The sequence below is a fragment of the Podarcis pityusensis genome, assembly GCF_964106645.2.
Source record: "Podarcis pityusensis genome assembly, chromosome: 13".
NCBI classification, from domain to species: Eukaryota; Metazoa; Chordata; class Lepidosauria; order Squamata; family Lacertidae; genus Podarcis; species Podarcis pityusensis.
In genome coordinates, this window is record NC_138038.1 from 5,639,054 (window position 1) to 5,653,970 (window position 14,917).

At 44.1% G+C, this 14,917-nt stretch overlaps 1 protein-coding gene and 1 long non-coding RNA gene across 16 annotated transcripts in view; one reads left to right on the plus strand and one right to left on the minus strand.

Annotated features, from left to right (window-relative positions):
- The window catches only part of LOC308460615, a 41,437-nt gene extending 36,841 nt beyond the window's left edge, over positions 1-4,596 (plus strand). The window contains exon 10 of the long non-coding RNA XR_013978635.1: positions 1,116-4,596. This is a non-coding gene — a long non-coding RNA (uncharacterized lncRNA). The remainder of the gene's footprint in view (positions 1-1,115) is intronic.
- The window catches only part of FHOD3 (formin homology 2 domain containing 3), a 316,929-nt gene that overhangs the window by 5,517 nt on the left and 296,495 nt on the right, over positions 1-14,917 (minus strand). For 12 of the 15 annotated variants that reach the window (XM_080976479.1, XM_080976478.1, XM_080976473.1 and 9 more), the window contains 3 exons: positions 12,674-12,697; positions 9,738-9,915; positions 6,271-6,432 (listed from right to left, as the gene is read on the minus strand). In XM_080976479.1, coding sequence (XP_080832605.1) covers positions 6,271-6,432; positions 9,738-9,915; positions 12,674-12,697 — 364 coding nt within the window. The remainder of the gene's footprint in view (positions 1-6,270; positions 6,433-9,737; positions 9,916-12,673; positions 12,698-14,917) is intronic. The other 3 variants (XM_080976472.1, XM_080976474.1, XM_080976469.1) reach the window with 1 other exon arrangement.

A 14,917-nucleotide genomic window follows, 5' to 3' on the forward strand; every position in this document is an offset into this window, starting at 1 on the left:
GAAAGGATGAAGGTGCTACCAGACTAAACGCAAAAATATAACCAGCCAAACAAGCAGCTACAAGTATAGAATCAAAGCTTTCCCTTCCTGAAGAGCGATTTGTGGATTCTAACAGAGAAATATCCCAATGTACAAAATCAAGACCAAGAGTTGCCCACAACACTGTCTGGTCCAGTTCTGGTCCGCTGTCTGGACTGGTTTCAATTAGCACAGCTCAAGGATATGGACAAGGTGCTCGGACAGGTGAGGGTGACCACCTGTGCTCTTGTCCCTTGCCCAAGGTGGCTTGTACGGGACCACCTCTCCTGGTATGTCCCGCAGAGGACCCTAAGGTCCATGAATAATAATAGCTTAAAGGTCCTGGGCCCTAAGGAAGCCAGGCTATTCTGCACCAGGGCCAGGGATTTTTCAGTGATGGCTCCGACCTGGTGGAATGCTGTCCCATGAGACTAGGGCCCTGCAGGACTTGATCTCCTTCTGCAGGGCCTGTAAGACAGAGCTATTCCACCTGGCCTTGAATTTGAATTAGCTTGATCCTCTATTCCCTTTTCCCTTTCTTCTTCTATGAAGAAACCCTTTCTGGGACCCCACATTTAAATTCTTCCCTGGTCTCCTTGCTGGCCCTAGTAGGACCAACTTGGCCAGTTAGCCCTGGTGATCATTCAATATCTACTGACTGGGGTTTCCCCCCCAAAAAATGACCCCTGAATTTTTGAATTTTACTGATATTGATGCTGCATTTTATGTCGTATTCTATGCTGTTTTATGCTGTTTTTAAGTTGCATTTTAATCAATGTTTTATATTTGCTGTTAGCCGCCCTGAGCTCGGTTTTTAAACCAGGAAGGGCGGGGTATAAATAAAAATGTATTATTATTATTATTTATTGTAAAATATGGCAGAGAGCAGGTGGCCTGGGAAGTGACGGCCTCACTGCAAGACAGCTTTGTCCCAGATTGCCTGAAAAAGATGGCAAGGAGACTAGACTAGGAAGGTCTCCCTGGACCTGGAAGATCTGGTCACTAACATCCCTTTCACTGGCAAGATTCTTCAGTGGGTCGTTACCATCCATTGCCATGTTCTCTTGGATGACCCTGCCTTTCTTGTTTCATTTCAGTCTGGAATGCATCCTGCCTTTGGTGCTGAGACCACCTTGGTCACCCGGTATGAAGACTGTGTCGGGACAGAGAGAGGAAAATACGTCCCTGTTGATACACCTCGACCTCTGCAGCTTCCAGTACTATTCAGCATGGTATTCTTTGGGAGTTACTGTCGGAGTTTGGAGCAGCAGGGACTGCTTTGAAGGGTTTGTGTTCCTATTCGGATGGCCGGCTCCAAAAAATGAAGGTATTGTTTGACCCCATGGAGCCTCTGGTGCGAGGTTCTTCAGGGTTTGGTATCACACCGCCACGGTAACATCTACATCAGGCATAGGGAAACTCGGCCCTCCAGATGTTTTGGGACTACAACTCCCATGATCCCTAGCTAACAGGACCAGTGGTCAGGGATGATGGGAATTGTAGTCCCAAAACAGCTGGAGGGCCGAGTTTGCCTATGCCTGATCTACATGAAACCTCTGAGTGGGGTCAGCCATAGTTTTGGAGTGTGCTGTCATCAGTATGCTGATGACATGCACCTGACTTCTCCTTTACATTGAAGGCAGGTGTAGGAAAGAGATGTGCTGAGCTGGTGCCTGGGCTTGGTAACGGACTAGCAAAAGTTGGCAGCCCAAACGGATGAGAAAGTTGCAAGCGCAGCCTTCTCAAAACTTAATCAAATTCAATGAATGAAAAGCCTTTCCATTTAACAGGTGTTAAGGCCTTCCCATGTACACTCAAGCTCCCAAATGCTGGGAAATTACAGTTTTTAACAGACACATTAAGGCAATATCAATATAGCCCGGAGTGATATCCTACCCTGTGGATGTCAGTTGCAGATAAGCTACTGAAAATATATGTATTTATTTATTTTAAATCAATTCACGTTACATGTTAATTGTCATACACATTCAACATTGTACATAACATATATTATTTCCACAAATTCCCCACACCTAACCCTATAACCACCTCCCCTTTTACCCAAATACCCATGTGACTTCCTTCACCCACATGCGTGATATCCAACTTGTTACTTAAAAAACAACTCTAATATTGTCTTCATTTTTGTTCATTAGAATGATCATCTATTAAAAACATAGCTTCTTAACTTAATGGGTTCAATTTATACTTACTGTATCCAGAGATTTCTAATAGAATGATTTTGTACAATATATTCTTCAACACATTTCCATTCCTTTCTTAATTTTTGTTTTGATTGCATTCTGATTGCCGCTGTCATGTTGGCTAGTTCAATATATTGGCAAAATTTAGTTTGCCACTCTAACACTGAGGGAATCTCCTCACACTTCCAATATTCTGCCAGCCGCTGTAAGCTACTGAAAATATTTTTAATACTACCAAAGTATCACAATGCTTCTATCAAGCAATTTAGGGATGAAGGAACAAGGACAAAATGAAGCTGACAGAACCAACATCCAACTAAAGTAGAATTCAGGTCTAACACTGCGGATAAAAAAAACTCTATTGTCCTCAAAATTCAGTCAAGCTGGTCATCATCCACACTGCTTTCAGCAATCCAGCATGTGTTTATCCGTGCAGGACTACTTATTATTATTGTGCTTTACATCAATATTTGGTATTTTAAAGGTATTCTGGAGACATTTTAATTTTGTCATACCAAATCAGATTTTTTATATATCTTGTGAATGCTATAAGAAAAATCCCATCACGCAGTGCAATTTTTCAAGCATAACTATTAAATGGATGCTTTAGCTAAGATTGTATGGGACGCGGGTGGCACTGTGGGTAAAACCTCAGTGCCTAGGACTTGCCGATCGTATGGTCGGCAGTTCGAATCCCCGCGGCGGGGTGAGCTCCCGTCGTTCAGTCCCAGCTCCTGCCCACCTAGCAGTTTGAAAGCACCCTTAAGTGCAAGTAGATAAATAGGTACCGCTTTATAGCGGGAAGGTAAACGGCGTTTCCGTGTGCTGCGCTGGTGCTGGCTCGCCAGAGCAGCTTCGTCACGCTGGCCACGTGACCCGGAAGTGTCTTCGGACAGCGCTGGTTCCTGGCCTCTTAAGTGAGATGAGCGCACAACCCTAGAGTCGGACACGACTGGCCCGTACGGGCAGGGGTACCTTTACCTTTACCTTAGCTAAGATTCCTGCATTGCAGGGGGTTGGACTAAATGACCCTCAAGATCCCTTCCAACTCAAAGATTCTATGATTCTGTTTCCATATTCTTAAGTACTTCAATTTCAGACTGCTTCGTGTGTTTAAGAATGTGGGAATTCATGAAAGATATTTACAAATGAAATACACATGCACTACTTTATCATATGTGGTGGGAATGTAAGAAAGTAAAGAACTTCTGGGAAATGATATATAATGAGATGAAAAAGATGTTGAAATATACATTCGTAAAAAAACCCAAAAGCGTTTTTACTTGGTATTATAGGCCAAGACATTAATAGGCAAGATGTTAAATTGTTCTTATATGCAACAACAGCGGCAAGAGTATTGTTAGCCCAGAAATGGAAGCAAGAAGAAATTCCAATGAAAGAAGACAAAATTAATGGACTATGCAGAATTGGACAAGATGACAGGAAGGATTCGAAATCTGCGGGACCAGAGATTTACAGAAGATTGGAAGACGTATATGAATTATTTGAAGAGCAACTGTAATCAACAAATTACGCTAGTAGGACCACAAGAAGTTTTGTAAGGAGAAATATACGAAGTGTTACAAAGTAGAAAAAGATAGAGAGATTGGTTATGAGTTTGAAATGTAACAGGGAAAATAAGAAATGCATACTAAGAGATTAGATTGAAAAATTTTCAGACAGGACTGATGGAATTCAAAAAAATTGAATAAGATGTAAAAGTATGTTTAATTATTGTTGAAAATGGTATGTTAAAAAACTAATAAAAATTTATATATATAAAAAAGAAATACACATGCACCACAAAATGTGTCCATGGAATAACGAATCTGCCAAGATCTCATGTGAGCTTAAATATTCAAGAGAGAAGTCATTCCACGGTTTCAAATGGATGGGATAAATTTGGATTTCTTAAGGCTGGTTTGCACCAGCATTAAGAGTACACTATCAAGATTGGTTGATGAGTGTAACATATCTCTATTTGTTAGGACTGTGAGATGGATAAGAATGTAGGCTTTGTGAATAGCGCTCTTGCAAAAAGCCTAAGAGCTGTATGCTTAATTGATGCTGACCTAGCATTTCAGGTATATGTGGTTCAGTTGCATAAAACTTTCATTCCGGAGCAGCTATCCTAAAATACTTGAGGAATGGATCCATTTTGAAGCTGACTTTGGTTCAATTCAATGTCATGTTGAGATTTTGAACATCAAGCTGGTGAGAGAGCTGGGATTTATTAGGTTAGTGGAAAGGGGCTTCTGCCTAAACATCAACAGAGTCTTCATTCCCTGTTGATGTCTTCCACTCAACACAAACGAGAACCAGCACCATGGAATAATATCTAGAATATTCATTACCATCATTTTTTTGCTCCCCGGTTCCCCAGGAGCAAAGGAGGCCTGGCAAAGATGAGAAACCCATGGGGCCTTGATATAGAGGAGGGGATAAGAATGGACAGCAGCTACAGAAGAAATGTCCAGTGCAAGGCAAGCTGCAAGGAATAAGCACACGGGCAAATTATACGTGAGTGATGCCAATGTATGGAGAACCTCAAGTCCACAATGGGGGGGAGGGCTGCTGAGAATTGCAGTGGAAAGGAAAGGAAACCCAGTGTCAGCTCATTTGCATTGCTGGGATGTTTGCCCGCTCTATACAAATGTCTGCGTTACCTTTCCAAGGAAACGGCCACATGCAGGATCTCCTCCTTTAGCACTTTGGGGGAAGTGAATGTGCTCTGAAGCACATGCCAGCTAATGAGAACCAAGGGCAGCTTGGTGCAAACACTCTTAATCTGCAACAGCATTAACCAGCTTGACTGCCAGTTCGTTGCACTTTGTTCACTCTCTGTTGCTGTCTCTCTTTTGGTCTAACGTCACAAAAATGCTAAAAGAATGAAGAGGGCATTAGAGAGCTGGTTTTTATTGATTGGAGTTCTATTCCACCCTATCTCAGTGGCTCAGGGAAGGCTACAATGCCTCTAAAACCCTCTAAAAATGTGTCTTTACATACATCAAAGCAAAAAGCTGAAGGACTAACTGTATGCCTCTTACTCATTTATACAGCAATTAAATGTGCGCACAGTTTTGCAGAGTGGCCCTGGATTTTAAGAGGTGCTAGCCAAATGGTCCACTGCATTCAGCTGGTGGTGCTTCTCAAGAAGTCCCAAAGAAGAACTGGGCAAGGAAAATGTGCAGGCTGCGGGTACAAATATAGCCACAGCAAGTTCCCATTTGAACTTCTGAAGTGCCGCCAAAATCAGGAACGACTGCGTCTTTGGCAGGCAGCACTTTTTCAGTAATGTCTGAAACTTCACCGAGGGCCAAACAATACAGGACGATAAACACTTCACATGTGTTTTTTATTTTATTTTTATTTTCTTACGGTTATATTTCCACCTTTCTTCTAACGCGGAGCCTAAGCTGGTGCAAATTTGAGTGTACTTCTGAGCAGATGCCCTATTGACTTGTGAGGACACTGAAGTATGGGGACACACAACTGTCTTATGCTACTTAACCCTGGATCAAAAATAAGAATTCTGTTCTGTGGAGTTGCCAGTCTCAGGGTTTGTCTACTGTATGCATGGAACTTTGCACTTGGACCGGGGGCAGCAGGGTCTGGGCAATGAATTTTTTTATTCTTAGTCCGAATGCTAATGAAGACTTCTTCAGTTGTCATAGAGTTCTGTCTGAATAAAAGGTCTTGACCTTGCATACAGACATGCCTATGACAGTTTAAAAAGCAACATTCATTCAACTATCAAAGAAATGCAGTAGTGAAACCATGGGCGAAAAAGTTGGAGGACCCTTAATGAAATCCACATGTCTCACTCCTTGACTCTTTGCAATTTTAGCCAATCCCTCCACCCCAGCAGCCTTCTAAAACCAGCAGCTCAAGGGAGCACACTACTTCTGTCCTCCTGTACTTTTGAGGACTGCATTCATGGCTTCCAAGAGATCTTTTCTACAGCATATGCAACGCACCTGTGTACACGTACATAAACAAAACAAAAAGGACAATCAATTCTCCTTACTGGTTCATCAGGTGTACTTACATGACTTCCTGTTTGCTCTTGACCGCTTCCTTTCTCTAGGCACTGCTCGCTGACTTGGCACTTGTGTGGCAGACTTGACAATGCGATCCATGATCTCGTCTGCTGCATCATCCGTAGCGTTAGGTGAATCATCATTGCCAGCGTTCCATGAGCCAACGCGACCTGGAAAATGGAATTGGCAACACGCCACGATTTTATATTCCACGTTGTTCTGATGGTTCCGACAAGTAAGAGCATGTCCTAATATTTTATAATATCGGCCACCAAGATTCAGGTTCTGTTTCACTAACCTCTGGTCTGTGAAATGCCTTGTCGAATTTTGCAGAGCACCAGAAAACTGCCTAGAACTAGGTCAAATGAGAGTAATAGTTCATCAGGTTGGTTCTATGCCACATAATAATTTGGTTTGGGGCTTACCCAGGAGCACCATCATCCAAAAGATTTGTAAACTGTAATTTATGTAATTAAACCAGTGTGCACAGTATTAGAAGTTGAAGAGGGAACAATAGCTGGGAAATGATGGGAGTACAAATGTGAACTCACAAACCACAGGTATGGTTTTTTTCAGGTATACCCATGATTGTATTATGAATCTCTGCTACACACACAATATTTGTGTTCTCCATTAATCCTGCTACAATTGAATAGGATATAACTGGATAAAGATTTAAGCAGGAATATACCTGTAATGGTGAGCTTTCAGAAAGACAGAGCCCACTGAGCACAAGCCACTGAATTTCTGGGATTGTTTTGTGACAAGCAATGGTCACACAAAGCGACAACTTTCCCCACAATTATTTCTCTTTCTCTCTGTGGCTAGTCTGCACCACACAGCAAGAGTGTGGTTTGCACATCACATAAGCCATACTTTGGCTCAGAATGGCTGCATAAAGATAGCAGCTCCTAGCAAGGATCTCAGGCCCACTTCTCAGGTCAGTAGAGGCTAGCACCTAGGCAAGGCTTGCCTGAATGTGTCGCCCAAATCTGGGACCAAGATTATGTTCTCTCCTGTTAAACCATGACCTTTAACAATGATGTAAAGGTTATATAGATCATCATTAAGGAAAACAGACTTCAACCAAAATCTCAGATTCAGCTCACACGCTAATCCAAATCTTGGTCTCCTCGAGAGCAAGCGGGTGTGTGCCGAGACATGGTTTGGCTTAGTGTGATGTGCTCCCTCATTTGAATTTCAAAACCATTATTTGGCAGTGAAAATGTGAAACAGGAATGGATGGATGTATCAGCAACAAAGACTGTTGACAGTCCTCTTCTAAATTGGCTTCGGGTTTTGAAAATAGCATCTGATGTTAAGAATTTCCTCATGGCTTCAAGATTCCTGTAATACTTCACTCAAATTACAAGCAGGATCATGATCTCATCTTTGTTGGTTGGCATCCCCACTTCAGTATAAAAGGCCTAGAATGCTTGAAGCAGCTACCCAATATGTTGAAATGCTTTAGTGGAAACTCATGTGAATATATGGTTATAATTAAAATAACTATTTGGGAGATCTTTTCATTTTTGTATGAATATCACAAATCATTCTTGAGTGGATTTAGTCATGGCACACCAAACCAAATTGGAAAGTGAGTCCGTCTACATGTGCAGCTGAATGGAGATTTGTGGCTTCTTTTCCTAGGTCTGGTTTGGGATCTCGGGCGTAACGGAGCTATACCTAATGAGATAAGTTTCTTGATTGGATCTACCACTGCTTTTCAAATGTTTAATAGCAGCCAGAGGAGGAGATGTTTATCAGGATTGTAGCTCACTGGGGGTGGGGAGTTAATCCTTCCTCAGTGGAAATTGCTCCTTGAAGTTGCAAGCAGTTGGTTTATTTATGGCAGGCTACTTAATATCCCAGCCTTCATTCCAACAGATCCCAGGGCAGCCACACAATATAAAATACTTGGGTCATGAACCCAACTTTGAACAGAGGACCATGACAAAGAGCGGGAAGAGACAATTGGATTGAGAGAGCCAGTGACTCAAGCTTCAGAGCGGTTAGACCTTGGACCCCAATATGGAGCCCCCAAACCGAGAAGTCCTCAAGACAGCAAGCACCCTCTGAAGAAATGACAATCTCCACAATGGGGACCTCCCACAAAGACCTTGGACTGGATGTGCACACTTGCTTTTCCAGGGGTGCCTCATCCCGTTTTGCTTCTCCTCATGGGAGAAAGTGGTGTTGGTGGCTGGGACGACTTCAAGCAATATCTCGTGGGAGCCCTGTGAGATCTTGCCAGAACCAGGAAGCCACTGCTTCTTCTCCTCGCTTCTCCAGTGGGCGGGCAGGGTGTCTGCAGGGGCCCCACCCCTTGAATTCCACCATCTGAGGCAGCTGCCTCAGCCTGCCTCATGGATGGGCTGGCCCTGCCCTCTTCCTATAAATCCCATGGACTAGAAAATCCCATGGACTAACTTCCTCCAAGCAGCCTCATTGAGTGAAACATACTATGTTTTGCACCTCACAAGTCAAATAGCAAGGTATATTTTATTTGCAGCAGGGAAGGGAGTCTTCACCCAGGAATGATATGGTGTGTGTTTGTTTGTTTGTGTCTGTGTGTGTGTGTGTGTGTGTGTGTTTGTGTCTGTGTGATAGTACTTACCCAACAAAGCCTTTTTGTCAAGGTTTTTGTTTTTTTAAAGAAATAGCAGGAAATCTGACAATGGATCTTCTAGCCTTGAAGCTTCATTGACTCATATCTACTTTCCTCAGAGGGTGACAGCAATAGCTTTCTATAGATTTTCTCAATAAACTGTACACAGCATATCTTATGTTTCTCAAATATGAGCCTCCGTGTGATGGCCTGGGAATCGGATTCAGAGGCTGAACCTGAGGAATCCCAGCCTGCACAGGAGTCCCCGCCTCCAGGGCCGGCTGAGCTGAGGCTGGGGCTTGAGCCTGAAAGGCCCTCACCTGTGCCGGATCCTCAGGAGCAGACACCAGATGAATCCGCTCTGGCTCTGGAGGTGATCGAGGACCCATTGCCTGCAGGTGCTCCTCTCCCAGCCCCGTCAGGGGAAGGTGAGGTTGCCTCTGGGTCCGGTAACCCTCCAGCCTCTCCGGAGCTGCAGAGGCTCAGGGCAGAGAGGCGGAGGGAACTAAGTTCTCGCAGGAGGAGTGCTCGCCTTCAGGCCAGAAGAGGCGAGTCACCTGTGAACCGGGGCCGCCCTATGCCTCAGAGGAAATAAAGGCCAGCCAGCCCAGTCTCAGGTTGCGGGAGCAACATCGTTGGTAACCTGTTCCTGCCGGCACCCTGACCTGCTCTCCTGCCAGAGTTCCTGACCACGCCCAACTCCTCACTTTGGACCTCGCTTCGCCCCTGATGGACAGCCTCCATACCCTCGACCTAGGACCACTCCGCACGGTAACCCCCCCCCCGGACCAGCACACTCCAGCAGGAATAATAGTAGGAAACAGTAACATATGGCCCCAGTATCCCAAACAAAACTGAAGTATTCACCTCGACTTGCCCGACTTCGGGTGCGCACTCCTAGCACGGTGGTGTTTTCCCCACTTGGCGAGGAAGTCTTCAAGACAGCCTTCATATTCTCATGTTCCACTGCATCTTCTGCATATTGTAGCCCCTGCGGTTGGTTCTGAGGTGGAGGAGAGCTGCTGCTGCTACAGAATTTCCCAGTCTGTGGAAAGAATTTCCCCACCAGTTTTAATTTATAAAATCACACAACATTAGCAAATATAAGAAATCAGTCCTTCAAAGACATTCTCTTACTCTGGCTGCAGTTCTAGCAAACGGACAATAATCCTTCCGTTTCCACCACAGGGAGTGCATAATTCATATTCATATTTTACAGGCAGCAAAATGCAGAGTTTAGCAATCATTATTATTATTATTTTAAAATCAACACCAATTAGTTAAGTCATGCGATGTACCAGAAATGGCAGACCTCTCATCCTGATGTGAGCTGTGTTTGTTAATTTGGAGTACTGTATCTACATTCCTCACCCTACCCCGAAAAATTTCTGCAGACACCCATGCCATCTTCCCCTGTGTGAGTTTTGTTCAACATCTGAGTTTCTGCTCTAAGTGCCTTTACCAACTGAAGTTTGATGGGAAACTCTTTTGACAGCGGTTGAGCCAACTTTGTGGAGGCCCACCTGGCACTGGGTGTTTACTCTGAAATCTCAAGGAAGACTTTTCAGAAGGCTTTTGCGAATGGTTTAGGCTGCTTCTGCAGGCTCAACCCTACAGATGTTTAATGTGGTAAGCAAGCTTCCAGTGCCTCTATTAATTCTCTATGGTCCTTATGAAGTACAAATCACGGAATTTCCACACTTTCCCTCAATCCAGTTTCTCTCACTCCCTCTCCTTTTTGGAGTATCTCTGGTATGGATTCAAAGGTAAAAAGGTACCGTATTTTTCGCTCTATAAGACGCACCAGACCACAAGACGCACCTAGTTTTTGGAAGAGGAAAACAAGAAAAAAAATATTCTGAATCTCAGAAGCCAGAACAGCAAGAGGGATCGCTGCGCAGTGAAAGGAGCAATCCCTCTTGCTGTTCTGGCTTCTGGGATAGCTGCACAGCCTGCATTCGCTCCATAAGACGCACACACATTTCCCCTTACTTTTTAGGAGGGAAAAAGTGAGTCTTATAGAGCAAAAAATACGGTAATAGTTCATACTAATTAATTAATTCATTTCTCTTCTCTTGGTCCCAATAATCATATTACATCTGCTAATAAAGAGCAGAAACTCAAGTGAATGGTGCTTCCTCTCTTTCTTCCTGTCACAGCTCTGTATCAATTTTTAAAAATTCTTTTGGAGTCTGATGGTGGGTGGGGTTGCTTTTTCTTCTTTCTGCTGGCTTCTGTCTGCCCTGCTTTGTGTGCTTTCACCCATCTGAAGGCCACAGTGCCCTGGACTGGCAACAATGCATTTTATTCTAACCCAAGATGCTAGGCAACTTGGGTGGTTTTTGTCTCCTAAGTTCCCTAGCATCTTAGGTTACAAAAATAAAAATTAAAAGCAATTAGATGAACTGGAGGAAATTAGAAGGAGGCTCTTTTTAACAATGCTACTTATTCTGATTGATTGCTCCTGTCAATACAATTACGGTTTGAAGTGTAGCAGCAGCACTCATTCAGTGTGTAACATAAAGGGTTAACACTGTTACTAGAAAGTCATTAGCCAAGCAGGATGGTGGTGAAGGTGTTGCACAGCAACACTGCAGTGGCAACATGTGCTCTGATAGGCTAACTAGGTATGAGGGAGTTTACTCCTGGATGTTTAGTTGAAGATTTCCCTGCTCTCGACAAGTCTGTCAAAAAGGCACCCCTCCCTTCTGCTGAAGTTGCCTGGCCCTTCTCGGTGGCTGCTCCCAGACTTAGACTAGCTCATTCCTTGTTGTCTTTCCGCCAGCAGATTAAGTAAGATCTTCTTGTCCCAACAGTCTTTGGGGGACAGACTGCTTTTAATGAAAGGGATGGTGTTGTGCTGCTTTTGTTGTGCTGGTATGCTTTTAGTAGATCATACAGAGGGATGCGGGTGGCGCTGTGGTCTAAACCACTGAGCCTCTTGGGCTTGCTGATAGGAAGGTCGCGGTTCGAATCCCTGCGACGGGGTGAGCTCCCGTTGCTCAGTCCCAGCTCCTGCTAACCTAGCAGTTTGAAAGCACACCAGTGCAAGTAGATGAATAGGTACCGTTCCTGCGGGAAGGTAAACGGTGTTTCCATGTGCCCTGGCACTCGTCACAGTGTCCTGTTGAGCCAGAAGCAGTTTAGTCATGTTGGCTACATGACCCGGAAAACTGTCTGCGGACAAACGCCGGCTCCTTTGGCCTGAAAGCAAGATGAGCGCCGCACCACATAGCCGCCTTTGACTGGACTTAAGCGTCCAGGGGTCCTTTACCTTTTACACAGAGAGATATATAGTTTAAATTGTTTTAATGTGTAATGGCTTTTTAATTTTTGTTTCCCTCCCCAATGTTTTTAGCTGTTCCTATTTTATCTGTAAGCCATATTGGATCCCTCCTCAGGGAAAAAGGAGGTAAGAAAGGAAAAAAGGAGGTAAGAAAGAATGAATGAAAGAAAGGTATGAACTAGCCACAACTAGAATCCTGAATTAACAAGCCCCATTGGGCTATGGCACGCCACTGTCCCCATCATCTGCCACAATCTGGATGGATGTTTGCAGGGCTTTCGAGCTGCGCAACCCTGGACTGCACCACTGCCATGCTCTTTATCAATGCCATTATGAAAAACTGCATACGGTGGACTATGAACACACTGTGGTCTAAATATCTCATGTTAAAGATAGTACGGATATTTAGAGGGGTATGGGATATTTGATGCATGATAACGAAAGACTGTTTTTGTTGTTAGCAGATCTCACAGCACACGGGGCCTGAAGAGGGCATGCTCTTTTCACAGAACCATACCTCAGTGTCATCTTCTTCATCAGTCTACCAGAGGGAGGCAAAGGACAGGGTAGAAAAGGACAGAAAGCAGCATTTAGGAAGTACAGTACTGTCAAAACATGAACAATCGTGGGGCTGTTTAAGCATTGACATGACAGAGGCAAAATGAGAATATATATCTTATCGTGGCACCATAAATCCTCTACATGGAAAAAGCAGGCAGTTCCTTTGCCAGGAATAGTCACGACAGATTTGGGCGGTTAGAAGTTGACCTGGAGGTTTGATGGATAGAGAGCTCTGAGCACAACGTAACTCTTGGCATGCTTGCTTTTCTGCAAGGACTCATGGCTACAGCTATCTCAGTTTCTCCCAGAATTCTTTTTAATGAGATTATGTAAAAAACTTTCCCACTATGATATCAGCTAAGTGCCACCTCTTGGAAACGTAGGGTCAGCAGACCAGAAGGTCATCAAGGCACAACCAACCATCTCTTCATCAGCCTTTCACACCCAGCTCCTGGGGCAGTATTAGTCCAAATAGTTCAATATTTCACCAGCAGAAACTGGAAGTAACCAAAGACTCAGCTAGACTGGTAAAGAAAAAGTGATTTATATGCACTGTATGTACAATATAACATTGTGCCACTAGGAGTCCCATTTTTCTCTACCTGTTTTCCCTGTTTAAATTTACAATGCTTTTAACTGAAACACCTTTTTGATGTGTCTAGATCTAGCCATAATCACATCACACATAATTGCAAAGAGAAAAAGAACCCCAAAGGACTCAAGAAAACAAGCTACTCTGCAACAGAAAGCAAAAACCAACTACTGCTACTAGCCTTTGAGTCTTGCAGACTCAAACATTTAGTCACCGAGTTAGCACAACCCTGCATATACCTTCTGTTTTTTACATGAAGAACTGCCTGTGTGAAAGCGATCTCACATAAAAATCACTTCCACATAGCAAGTTACCATTTAAGAAAGTGGCTCTCTAGCCTTCTCTTTGAAATAATAAGAGTTCCACCATAAGGGACTGCAGAAAGCAGGAGAAAATGCTGGAATCTAAGCAAAACTCATCTAATGGGAACCAGCTCTTGTTAAAGCTATCAAATGAAAATATTTAGGAAATGCTGTGTGTCAGTGATTGCAGAATATCTTTCAACTTGCAGATTGTGTGGAGAATATTCATGCCACTGGTAGAAAAGTGTGACGTGGGAATCGTATGGTAAAAGCTTCTGTGGGAGCTGCTGTCATGGCAATGCAACTCCATGTGAGGGACTTAGCATGACATTCAGCCCTCAAGGAATGTTCTACTGGGATGCACAACCACTGGTCAAAATACAGTTGTGGAAATCTCTGGTGCCCATGATGATGATGAGGAGGAATCTGAGGATTTTAGGTCAAAACCTTTCTTGATACAATGGGTCAAAACTGAGACATTGCAGTGAGAATTTAATCTGAGGCACATTAAAGGGTGATGGGACAGTTTCTCTAACATCTTGATCTAGGGCAAAGCCTGCAAAATACTTGACTACCTTAACTACCTCCCACAAAGGAGGAGCTATCTGACTGGCTTTGTGCTGTTCTGGCTTCTCTCTGCTGGAGTGTCCGTAAACCCTACGGATGTTTACAAAGAAGAAAGTTCCACTGTGTTCAATACTCCCTAATAAGTGTTAGCACCTAATAAGGGTGGCGCTGTGGTCTAAACCACAGAGCCTAGGGCTTGCTGATCAGAAGGTTGGCGGTTTGAATCCCCGCGACAGGGTGAGCTCCCGTTGCTCGGTCCCTGCTCCTGCCAACCTAGCAGTTCGAAAGCACACCAGTGCAAGTAGATAAATAGGTACTGCTCTGGAGGGTAGGTAAACAGCGTTTCTGTGCACTGCTCTGGTTCACCAGAAGCGGCTTTGTCATGCTGGCCACATGACCCGGAAGCTGTACGCCAGCTCCCTCGGCCAATAAAGCGAGATGAGCACCGCAACCCCAGAGTCATCCGTGACCGGACCTAACGGTCAGGGGTCCCTTTACCTTTCCACTGTGTTCAATACTCCCTAATAAGTGTTAGGACCTCGTTGTGTGATGCCCAGTTTATATTGTGGAAGGCGATACAAATAGTATAGATAGAATCATAGCGATTCAAGCAGGGCAGAAACATGAACTGCTCGTCCACAGGAAGCATCAGGTTGGAGTGATGACATTTTTCTGCCTCTTCAAGCGAGTGGAGGGTGACAACCCACTTGCTGGTGTCTTAGTGCACACTCGAGAAGTA